This window comes from Cynocephalus volans, chromosome 6 (assembly GCF_027409185.1).
Source record: "Cynocephalus volans isolate mCynVol1 chromosome 6, mCynVol1.pri, whole genome shotgun sequence".
NCBI classification, from domain to species: domain Eukaryota; kingdom Metazoa; phylum Chordata; class Mammalia; order Dermoptera; family Cynocephalidae; genus Cynocephalus; species Cynocephalus volans.
Window position 1 is genome coordinate 136,918,119 of NC_084465.1, and position 13,536 is coordinate 136,931,654.

At 32.8% G+C, this 13,536-nt stretch overlaps 1 protein-coding gene across 1 annotated transcript in view; it reads right to left on the bottom strand.

Annotated features, from left to right (window-relative positions):
• Positions 1-8,698: 8,698 nt before the first annotated feature.
• Positions 8,699-13,536, bottom strand: part of ST8SIA6 (ST8 alpha-N-acetyl-neuraminide alpha-2,8-sialyltransferase 6) — a 123,143-nt gene continuing 118,305 nt past the window's right edge. Inside the window, exons 7-8 of the mRNA XM_063101336.1 lie at positions 10,837-10,929; positions 8,699-9,167 (exon numbers count right to left, since the gene is read on the bottom strand). Of these exons, the coding sequence (XP_062957406.1) occupies positions 8,699-9,167; positions 10,837-10,929 (562 nt within the window). The remainder of the gene's footprint in view (positions 9,168-10,836; positions 10,930-13,536) is intronic.

Consider the following 13,536-nt stretch of genomic DNA (forward strand, 5'->3'; position numbering starts at 1 on the left):
TTAGGCAGCTCAGGACAGTGATCCCCAACAAAGGGGAGACAAATGAGGTGAGCCTCCATTTGCCCAGCTCACTGCATGGAGGGTTTCCAGGACAAAGCACAGGGAGGAGAAATTCAGCAGAGCCCACTGGTCTCTTGAGTAGATGTTACAGACCTAAGAGCTTGAAAAGATCCAAGAAGCTCAAAGAAGCCCAAATACAAAAAGAAAAAAAAAATGAAGAAAATGACACCAGTATACATAAAAAAAGGTGCTTAAACCCAGTGCTACAAAGATCTTAAAAGAAAAACAAATGCGTATACACACACACACACACACACACACACACACACACAATGTTCCTGGGAACAAAAATAAGAATGACAACAGACTTATTATCATCAGAAACAATACAAGTCAGAAAAGAGTAGCATGACACCCTGTAAATCTTGAATTCATACCCAGCAAAAATATTTTTTTGAAAATAAAAGTGAAATAAACTTTTTCAAACATATAAAAGCTGAAAGAATTTATCACTAGCAGTCTGGCACTATAAGAAATGTCAAAGTCCTTCAGAGAAATGATATCCAATGAAAATCTAGACCTACACAAAATATGAAGGGCACTGGAAATGGTAAATACAAAATTTTTTCTTTTTAAAATACATTTTTAAAGATAACTGACAGTTTAAAGCAAAAAAATGTATTGTGGGGTTTATAATATATGTAGAAGTAAGATGTATGGCATTGAATACAAATGGTACAAACTATTTGTATTAAACGAAAAGAAAAGGCAGATTCTCAGATTGTATAAAAAAGCAAAACTGAACTATAGGCTTTCAATAAGAAAAATACTTCAAACATAAAGAAAACAACTTAAAAGTAAAACAATAGAAAAGGAGATATGCCAAAACTAACACGAAAAACCTACTGTGGCTATAAGAATAGCAGACAAAGTAGATTTCAGAGAAAAATAATTACTAGAGGTAAAGAGGATCATTTCAGAATGATAAAGGGCTCATTGATCAAGAGGACATAATAATCCTAAACGTTCATGCATCTCCTAACAGAGTTTCAAAATACACAATGCAAAAATTGATAGAATTGCAAGACGAAATAGATCCACAATTACAGCAAAAAGTTAAGCACTCTTATCTCTATAATTGATAGAACAAGTGTACAGAATATTAGGAAAGACATAGAAGACTTGATCAACAATATCAACTAATCTGATAATTGACTCCACCCAACAACAGCAGAATACACATTCTTTTCAAGTGCTCACATAATATCTACCAAGAACAACCATATTCTGGGCCTTAAAAAAGTTTCAAGAAATTTTTTATTTAATTTATTTTATTATTATTTTTTTTATTGTAGTAAACTATATATAGCATAAGAATTTCCATTTTAAGCATTCTCCAATAAATTTAAATGGATTCAAATCATACTAAGCATGTCCATTGACCACACTAAAATTAATTTTAAATGATCTATAGTAATACAACTGAAAAAAATTCAGAAATTTTTGGAAACCATATAACACACTTCTAAACAACTCATGCTAAAGAAGATATTAAAAATCATTTAGAAAGTATTTTGAAGTTAATGAAAATGAAAATGTGATATATCAAAATTCGTGGGAAACAGCTAAAAGTTTTAGAGAACAATATGGCACTAAATGGCCATGTTAAAAACAAAGATACCTCAGGTAAATGATTGTAAGCAACTATAAAAAGAAAAGTAAATGAAACTGAAAGAAAGAAGAGGAAAAGAAGTAATGAAGATTAGAGCAAAAGTCAGAGGCCCAAAAGCTGATTCTCTCAGATGATCAATAAAATTGATAAACCTCTAGCCAGGAAGATCAGAGTAAAAGAGAGAAGACACAAATTACCAATATGAGAAGTAAGGGGGAATTACTGCAGATTCTATTATATTAAAGGATAAAGAAATATTATGAACAACTTTATAACAAAAAATACCACAACTTAGATGAAGATGATAAAATTTCTGAAAGACATAAACTACCAAACCTCACTCAAGAAAAAAATAAATAATATGAATAATAATATGCTATTTCTATTAAAGAGAGAGTTGAGAATTTAAAAATCTTCCCTCATGAAAAATTACAGGCCAGATGGTTTCACTGATAAATTTTGCCAAACATGTAAGAAAGAAAACACCAAATTTATACAAACTCTTCCAGAAGAGAAAAAAACAAAACAAAAACAAACCAAAAAAAAAAAAAAAAAAAACACACACACACAAAACACAAGCACAAACACAAACAAAAAAAACTTTGAAAATGAGTAAGATTGAAGTACTCACACTGTCTTAGTTCAAAACTTACTAAAAAGCTACAGTAATCAAAATGGTATAATACTGATATAAAAATAGACAAATCAATGGAAAAGAATAGAGTTCACAAATAAATAAACTCAAATATAAATTAATTGATTTTCAACCTGGGTGCCAAGAAATGCAATGAGGGAGATCTCTTCAACAAATACCACTTGAACAATTAGATAGCTGTGTGTAAAATATGAACTTTGACCCTTATCTTACCCCCTAAACACACACCAAAAAATAATTAACTCAAAATGGTTCATGGACCTAAACACAAGAGCCAAACCGTAAAACTTCTCTAGAAAACATAGGAGAAAATCTTGGTGACCTTGAGTTTGGCAAAGATTTCATAAATTTGACACAAAAAGCACAAACTATAAAAATTTAAAAATCAATAAACTAGATTTTAGTAAAATTAAAAACTATTGCTATTCAAAAGACACTATTAATAAACTGAAAAGGCAAACCAGACTGGGAGAAAATAGTTGCAAAGCATAAACCTGACAAAAGACTTGCATCTAGAATGTATAAAGATCTCTCTTATGCCTCAATTATGAGAAGAGAACTATTGAAAATGGCCAAACTGTTTGAACAGACACTTCACCAAAGAAGATATATGGAAGGCAAATAAATACATAAAAAGATAATCATAAGAGAAGTTAAAATTAAAATCACAAGATACAACCATATACCCAATAGAATGTCTAAAATTAAAGAGACAGACCACCCAACTTTTGGGAAGAGTGTATAGCAATTGCAACTGGAATAAACTGCTGATAGGAATACAAATGTTACATGGAAAACAGTTTGGTAGTTTTTAAAAATGTGAGACATACACTGACCAAGAGACCTAGCCATTCCAATCCTAGATATGTGACCCAAGAAGATAAAAATATATGTTCACACAAAGACTTGTACATGAATGTTCATGATAGCTTTATTTGTAATAGCCAAAACCTGGAGACAACTAAAATGTACATCAACAGGTGAGTGTATAAACAAGTCATGGTACATTCATACAACAGAATTAGGAATAAACTATTGATACATAAGCAATAGCAATGAATCTTAATATTATGATGTTGAGAGAAAGAGCAAGACGAAAAATGCATACACACAGTATGATTCCATTTATGTAAAATTCTAAAAAATGTAAACAGTCTATAGAAAAGCAGATCAGGGACTGCCTGGGGACTAGGGTGGGATGGACAGGGAGGAGTCAGAGGAAGCACATTTTTGGGGTAACGGATATATACATTGTCTTGGCGGTGGAGACGGTTCGATGGGTGTATACATGTCAAAACTTTACAAATTGTACACTTTAAATATGTGTAATTTATAAAATGTCAACTATACCTGATGATATTGATTTTCCTTTTCACTTTGTAATTGCATGATGGAAATAAAGTTGGCTTTAGAGTCAGACATGTGAGTTTGAATGCTAGCTCTGCTGTTATAATGCAAGTTATGTAAGTTATTGACCTTTCAGAGTCTCTGCATTTATTTATGTAGTAAGATTATTTTATGTGAAGATAAGAATACGTGTGTCAAAGGCTTGATGTGTGAAACATGATAACATATATATTTTTCTCCTTTATCTCTAAACCCACTCCTATTACCCTCTCCTTAATGGGCATCCTTCTTGTATTTGATATTTGTAAATCACATTCTTGTCTTTTGATCATTTTTATATCAGGTTTCCTGTCTTTCACTTGTTGATTTGCAATTCCTTGAAATATCTCTCTATTAATATCATTAAGTCTATGCATTGCTAAAAGCTCTTCCAGTCTGTCACCAGCCTATTAACTTTTAGATGTCCTCCATTGACTAGAAAGCATTCATTTTAATATAGTCATAGCCATTATTTCTTAACCTAATTTTTTGAAAATTATTTTGGGGTCATATTTAAGAAGTACAGTTCCTCATCTATATCTTATACAAAATTATCCTACATTTTCTTCTTTTAGCTTTATAGTTTTATTTTTTAATCCATCTGTAATCTACCTGGACTCCAACTTTTCATATGATACAATGTATGCATTTAGTTTTCTCCACAATGTGAGCCAGTGTTCCAATACCACCTGCTAAAGAGTTTGTCCTGTCTCCATTATGTGGGAGGGGAATACTTATCATATATCACTTGCATTTTTTTTTTTCTAAAAAGAAGAATGCTCCTGGAAGAGTGATGATCCAGAATAAGAAAGGACAAGAGAAACATCCCTGCCTATCCACCCTCAGGAGGGTAATGATGACACAGCTGACTAGGGACAGAGTCCATCTTCTAAAGTCACATAAAAACAGGAAAACATAAACACACCTACAGGCTCCACATGGATTTTTTAAAATCAAGTATAATGAAAGAAATAGTCTTATTAAGTCAAGTGCCTCAGATACATCAGGTGAATTCTTGCAATGCCTGCGATGTTTAGTAGCATAGTAATGTGTTTCCAGGGCATGTTACATAAATAAAATGTTTTGAATGTCATAACTGCATTATACATCACATCATAACTGTACTTCTGCAGTACGGTTATCCTAACATTTTCCAATTTTCCCAAAGCTTCCTGAAATTCATGGAATGATTTAGGGTACTTGACATGATATGGTATTTAACTGGTACATTTTTTTGTAAGCAAGGAAAAAATCTGCGCAAAAACAGGTCTGATTTATGGCTTAATTCAATATTCTGTACATAGAAAGTCCTCAAAAAAATGTCCTTGCCTGATTACCTGGCTGAGAGCACTCATATTTACCAAGTTGGAATTTACATGCAGAGGGAAATCTTTTGTGAGAGTTATGATCTATTTGTCTTTGCCTTTTGTTTGGAGGAAAAAAGCACCAGAGACTTCAAGGACTATTATATTGTGTAAAAATGGATTCTGTGCAATTGCTCATGGAGTCCTTTACAGGGAACAAACAGCATGATGGACTAGATATACTTAAATGAATATTTCTGCCTTACCCTTGGATTTGGCTGGAAATTATTTTGAAATCTTATTCTTCCGTTACATTGCCCCATGATGCTGAACAAGAAGTAGAAAATAGAATCAAGCAAGCCAGTATTTCCTGAGAACTGTGTGTCATTACGAGCTAGAATCCTACCTGGAGGTCTACTGCTGGGTAGCACAGTAATCAGGCTTTCCATATTCAATGCCTATGGATGTACTTTAACTTTAAGAGCAGGAGATAAAAATTCAATCCATCTAAGAACAATTAAGTTGTGTTTTACAATTTACGTAGCTGATATGCTGTACTGTCAAAATCATGTTCTATCATATTTTAGAAAGTTGTAAGTAATGTTCTGTTTTAGAACAAAAGGATATTATTGACATATCACAATGGAACACGTGGAAGGTCACACTCTACCAGTAAGGAAATGTTATCATATGAATGAGTCACACACACCTCCCACTCACTTTAGTTCTCCGTAACACACTGAGTACAGCATAGAGATTGTAGGACAGCTTCAAATAATGGCCATTAACCCCAAGCTGTTGTGAAATCACAACTACAGACCATCTTGGGAAAGAGATACAAAGAAATCTGTTGTATATGATACATACATACAAAATATGATAAAACATGAATTTTGACTATACAGCATATCGGCTATGTAAATTGTAAACATAAACTCACAGTACTTTCTGTTCTGTAGTGATGAGTTATTGCAAATTTTTCACCAAGATTAAAAGAAAAAGAAAAACTGTGAACTCTATCCAGTAGATTTGTAGATGAACCACCACCAAGTCTGACTGTGACACTCTCAGGAAATTTCTGGGTGTCTTTTGACCAAAGACTTTGGCTAATATGAATCTAGGTAGGATGGTTGTAAAATTTCAAACATGCCTTTAGGATGGCAACACAAATATTAAACAAGAAATAAACTGCAAATGTGTTCATGTGGAAAAGTCTACAATTTTCCCCATGGAAAACTCCACAAATTTTTTCTGCTGAACTTTTACTGGAACATGGATATCATTATGATCTTTGATCTCATGCAGTTTCTCATATTTTGAAATTCATATCAGTGACACTGGAGATGCTGTTTTCACATCCTCGAGAAAACTTCCTAAGTTAAAATAGAATGCTGTATGGGAAAAACTTAAGTGAGCTCTATATGTCCTAACTGTATGTAATTATTATTAAAATTAAGATATCCACATTGTATATTTAAATATCCATATTTTTTATTAAAATTAAAATATCCACATTGTATATTTAATGTTTTATTTCAGTATATTTTATTACTTTTATTCATCAGTCATATATTTCCAATATTATCAAAAAGAGATAGCCCAAGTTTCTACTTGCTGTAAAACATTTTGAGGGAAATGATTTACTAAATATAAAATATTATAATGTTCTGATCTATTTTTAATAATCCCTTGCTAGTAGCATGATTAAAAAATTACCAATACTGCTGACAGATTATTTAAAACTAATTTAATCCATTAGGAACAATAGAAGAAAGCCACTTATTCACCACAAAAACAGAGATAATAAATTAGACTTCATGTAGCAAAAAGCATTTTCTTTTTGGAAAATATTTATCTATGAACTTTAGATCAATTTGTGGGGCTAGTAAATTCCATTTGCTGTAAAAGAACAAATGAAAATACAAGCTAAAAATAACATTGCAAATGTCAACTACAATCAAAGTAGAGATGTACTTCATCAAAATGAACAATTTACAGCAGAGTTTTCTTAAGAATGAGAATGTCGTAAGACAATAATCTGGCTCAGGTAAAAACACAAAAATTATATTTATAATTATTTTTGGCATGCTGACCTGATCTGGTACACTTCTATTTCCATTCATCTTACAACGGCATAATGATGAGCAGGAAATTTTGCACACAATTACTTGTTTAAGTTAAATAATTTATTCAGTAGAGGTAGGGGTGACATATTAAGAGGCCTCATCACAAAATAAGAAAGTGGTGTGAAAATGCTAATATCCAATATTGACTCAAGCTTTATGAGTATTTTGTACTGATGTTTAAATTATGAGTCTTATTTCTCATGTAAGCATACATCTTTCCTTGTAAGAATTAAGTTTTTGTGTGTTTTAAACTTTACAGCCTTCCTGTAGAATTGATCAGCTCAGTTTTATGTATTATTCTCATTTCAGAGATGTGGGCCCAAGCCACGCCCCCCCTACTGTGTACCCTCCCCTCATGTGGCAGCTCTTAGGGCAACGACCACGATCTGTCTGTAAATGTCCTTCTTTTGATGGATCAGTATCAAAGATACAGCTTTTTTCCCTATCATATTTCCTATATCTAGAATCTTCTTTATTTGACAAAAACTTACTAGTTTTCTAGGTTTAATTTGGAAATCATCTCATCTCTGAAATAGATACTCTGAAATGGATTCCACTGAAATAGATTTAATTATTCCTGCCTCGATTACTCTTAACACTTTATTCATAGCTTTTGTCATTATAACACTTACACCCTATCATAATTAATGATATACGTGTCTGTTTCCTCCTGCTGGAGGAAGTCGTCATTATATCCCTCTCACAGAACCTGGTACAGGGCCTGGCATGAAGTAGCTGTTCAATAATTTTTTTAAAAACATAAATTGAATCAGTGACCCCACAGACAAAACAACAGGTAAGAAAGACTGGGTGTTGTAAGTATTCATGTCCTTGAAGTAGATCCTGCCAGTGGGAGAGAAAAAGGTAGAAGAGTGAGACAGGAAGTGAATGTAAAATTATAAAGAGTGATGGAAAAAAATGTGGATAAAGGAGGAAAGGAAATGACCTCAATCCAACCAACACATCATCACACAGTATTACGAGTGAATTTAATCAGAAGCAGGCACAGTGCCATAGAAAGAGAAGAATTTCATCCCTGCATAATCACGGACTTGTTTAAGTACATGATTTTCCTATATGCACTCCTAAAGACAGAAAGAAAAATTGGAAGGATATTATTGATAAAGAGAAACCTGCCAGAGAAAGAAACGCAATGAATACTGGCAATTCAGCTATTCTCCTCAGAAAGGGTTTCCAAGACAGCATGACTTTTACTATCAGACTGGTGAAGATGGAAATGGCTGTTATAAATATTAACAAGGAAGTATCCACTGAGTCCCTACCTCACATCAAATGCTATGCTGAGTTTCTATACATTATTACATTTTACCTGTATGATATCATGGTCCTCATTTTACAGGGGAAGAACCAGAAGACTGAACAATTGAATGACTTGTCAAAGTTGCAAAGTTAGTGGGAGAGCTTTGGTCAAATGAAATTTCAAGACTTTTCCTATAATACTCTCTAATTCCTATAACCACCGCCTTCAGTATTTAGACATTGTTACTCACCTACTGCATTATATTGAAATTATTCCCAATTTAAGACACTTTATTTAGGCTATTTCACACTTGCTAAATTGTAGTTGGAGGATTCCTTTCATATGAAGTTGGAGCATTTGGCTATATTCTTTGGGCATCTGATGGAAACCGCGTTTAGGTAACTTGTTGTCGTAGTAGTGATGATTGATAGGTGTGTCTTCTATGGTTTTAGAGAAGGGCCAAAATCCATACAACTTCACGTTTTCACATAGTTCCAAAGCAATGCTTGCGATCATCAAGCCGGTGGACAAGCGGTATGCGGTCACACCTTTAGTTCTCCAGAAAAGGTCAAGATGTTTCAGGTACTTGGGATGGAAAAACAGAACCTTTTGTCTTGCTTTAGACTCTTTGAGTGTGTAGTACACTTTAAAAGACGAGCCTGTGTTGGCCCTGTATGAAAATGCTGGCAGAAGAAGAAATGCGTCTCCATAGGTAGCAATGTCTTCCAAAAATATTGCTTTCTTTTCTTTTAAGTTCCCATATCTGCCAAATTTTAAAAAATCGTAATAATCACAATAATAATAAAGTAACAGTTTTGGTAACATGAGGCTGAATTTACTACTGGTCAAAAATGGAACTATTTATATTTCCTGTACATAAAAGAGAAAAACTGTGGACTCAGGGAAAACTCTTTCAGGAAAATACAATGTAAATACCAAGGGCTAGATCTTCATCTCCCTTTCTTGATCTACCTAGGCTTTCAATTTCTACTTTCTTGCTGGGCTATACTCTTACTGGACAGACATTTCTTGTATTATTTTATAGTCTAACCCAGTAATTTTTTCTAAAGTTGCTTTTTGATGCTGTAACTTCTTCCAAATTTATAAAAAAATATATTTTTTAGCATAGCATGTATATCTATACATTTTAAAAATTCATTGAACTATACATTTGTTGCATGTGTACCAGTTGTACATATTTAATTATGAAAATAGAAATTTCCTTTAGAAAACCTAAAATATCTATATGCATATATAGATACACATACATGTTATTTCTAAAACTTTCCTCCATGCATTGTGCTATTGCTACATGTATGATTTAAATGATATTTTAGTAAGTATACTTGTAAGCACAATTATGAGTGTTTAGAAAATAAGCTTTTGGAAAGCAGGTACAATATTTTATTTTCTCTCGAGAGCATGCTAGAAATATTTGGAGCAGTATATACTATTAGTTAACTGTTTTCAGTCACTTTTGATGAAAACAATGGAGTAAAACTAAGTATGGAATTTTGACGAACCAACCAACATTTTGTAGAAGCTACATTGCAGAAATTAAACACAGAAATTATTTTTTAGTAATAAACTATCCAATAGGAAATCTGTATTTTGCCAGCTCATCCTAGGACTTACTCTCTGAAATTTCTAAGTAAACTGTTTTATCAAGAAAGTGTTACCAAGGTAAAAAAGCAATGCTGAAACTGAAAGAAATGAAAAAAGGTAACTTCACTATTGTTAAAAAAGATTAAGAGATAAATAGATTTTCATTTGTTTATTTTATTTTATTTTATTTTTTTGAGCAGTAAGTGGATCGCAACCCTTGGCATGGTGTGGTCCGCACCACGCTCAGCCAGTGAGCGCACCGGCCATCCCTATATAGGATCCAAACCCGCGGCCTCGGTGCTACCAGCACCACACTCTCTCAAGTGAGCCACGGGGCTGGCCCTATTTTATTTTATTTTTTTAAACCCAAAGGATGTTTTTTTAATACAGCAAAGGCTGTTTAACTGTCTGATCCACATAGATTGAATGCATTTGGTGAACACAAGAATTCATCTATCAAAAATGTAGTCATTCATTTATTCAGATAGAAACCATTATTCATGCAAAATAAATGTGGTCTACTTTAATTGTGTACTGGCTGTGACTGTAAAGCAAACTATGTGAGCCTTATAATTTGACTCTTTAATAGGCTCTCATTCGATTAGTAACATTTAGCTTATGACATTAGAAGTACAACTGAGTCATATTTCTTATGAACCACAACCTTGACAGAATGTCGAAATTTACAAATCTATTCTTATATATCTTTCCAAAAATCCATTTTAGCTGTATTCAAGTCAGTCTCAGCAACAAGATTAGCACTTAGGCTGAGAAACATTAAAAAAAAAAAATATTCTTGAATAGTTATGCAACTTGGAGGTACTTACTTTTGTATTATGATACTGGGATTTATAGTCACAAGATTTGTTTTACTGCCAACATCTTTACTAATATTTCCTGTGATTGGGGGGAGGTTACACCTGAAATTTGGAAAGGAAACTATTTTCAGAATAAAACTTAAAAAAAAATAGTGTACACACACATACACACATACACATAGGATAATTGTCTTTATATTGGAGAAATCATTGCTGTTAAGAGATGCTCAGAAACCACCTGATTTCCTTTTAAAACTACGTAATAAGTATTGAACTCTTAATTGACATTTCGACATTGCATAAAATACACACATTTGATGCTTTCAATATTAATAAAAAGTTTTAAGCATCAAAACTAGAAATGATAATTACATCTTACCTCAATTTTGAAGAGTTCCCAAAACTTTTATTAAAATCCTGATTTATATTGATTATATTTCCAAGTGGTATCATCACTAATTTACAGATTTAAAAAAACTGAGGCACTGCAACTAATATAGAATCTGCCAGAAGCAAAGACTACATTAAAAAAATCGAAATTTCCTGATTCCCACATGGATAGTTTTGCCACCAAATTATGGTGTTAATACATAAAACCCTAATGTTCTTAGAGTGATATTTTCATATTGATGTTCTCATCTTCCTTTGAGTACTAATTTGTTTTTAAATTGAAAAACAAATTAAGAATCCTACTTTTGAGTAATTACATTCCCATCACAAAAATGGAATGTTGGTTATGACTCCCTAAATATCGTTTACAGAATTTCAAGTAGACTATTTCTTTAAAGCTAAACATTAAAAAGAAGCATCTTTGAGCACTGCCTGAGGAAGGCTGTTTAAACTTGACATGGCCTGTAATATGACTGAGGTTGAACCATTTTTTACCGTGCCCTATGAAACATACAAATAAATGAAACATTTACATAATAAATTATATATGTAAACATTTATTCCCCCATTGATATAAAAGATAGGTCAGAAAATAACTGTGATACCTTGGGAAAATAAATATTAATCATAGATACTACATCACAGAAATGACCTCATCAGTGTGCCCCCTGTAACAAATCTACTTTCTAGAAGAGTCTCATATGTTTTTGAGGAATCAAAAGTGATTTCCCATATAATATCATAGGAGACTACAAGGGGAAATATTGGGTATGATACAAACACACACACACACACACACACACACACACACACACACACACACACACACAGAGTAGTATATTTATAGCAGTATACCAGTATACAATATGTACATGCATGTGCTCTGTACTCAGTGTATACATATATACTCAGATATACATTATTTATATATACACACAGTAATATAGTGTATTATATATGCATACTGTGTATAGTAATACAGTCATAATATAGTAGTAGTATAGTCATTGCCTATTTTTGTTCCTTACACACTTAATTCATAGCTCCCAATCTTTCGAAATTTAAAAAAAAAAAAAATCAGCTTCCAGGTTGTTTTATAAACTGTCACCATGCATAGGCAAAATAACTACAGGCTTTAAAAATTAAATACACTTTAATGACATCTAGCCTCCATTTTGCCTTTCAATTTGAATGACTAACTTCAAAGGGAACCCTGTATAACAGAAAAATACCTGACATCCGCAAATGTAGAACCTAGAAACACAGGCTTTTATTTTACAGTTATAAATTAAATATCTGCTGAGTTTTTCTCTAGATTTTAAACCTAAATGTTGTATTTCCTATATGTGCTATAAAGTAAAATGAATGTTTAGGCATAATACCACAGATGTTTGGGGAATTTTAAGTCAATAAAAAGTCTATCACAAGAAGATTTTTATCTTCATTATGGCTTTTCACACTGAGTACTTGAACAAAATGGCTAAACCATTCAGACGCAGGCCATGTTAACAGTAATCAGGAAGAACACAGTCAGTAATTGTTGGACTGTCAGGTCTACTGTTGTTCTACCATTACCCCCAGCATAAAATTTGAAAATGAGATGTAAAATGAGGGGGAAGCTATTTATTGAAAACAGCATTTCTCCTTTACTTACTAAAAAGGGCAGCGTTAAATCAATAAGGATCAAAGGATTTCCTCTGATGTATAAAATCAGTGCTCCTAAAACAGGAAGAAACAGATTTCTACTTACTCTTCAAAAAAGTGCATTTCAACTGAAATTCATCCTCAGATGGATGAATCACCTTTCCATGATATTCTGAAAGTGGAGATGCTTTGTAGCATGGCTTATGAGTACGAGGCACACATAGAAACTATCTTTGTTTCTATTTTTGCAAGCTATCTGGTATCGAGATAGAAACATATTTTAAAAGGCTAGAATTTAGAAGCTGCACATTTTTTTTTTTAATTTCAAGAGAAAAAACTAAACAATGATGTTGCAAGGCTGTAAACTGCCTAAACTGACTCTTTCCCAAGTATTGTCTGAGAATAAAACTTACTTGAAATGCTCTGTAAGAAAAAAGGTCTTTAAGGTCAGGTGAGTCTAGGAAATGTTACTAGTACCCCTGAGTTTTTCCAAGGGAGCCACGGTACCCATTAACACACCAAAGGCTCTGACAAGTCCTGCAGTAAAAAACTGTCTTTCACCATGATCTCACCCACAGCTTCCTAAAAGTAGGTGACCACAGCACATGTTTATCCTTCTGGTATCAACATTTTGAGGAACTCATGAGCCATGTAATAGTTCAGGAAAGCCTACCT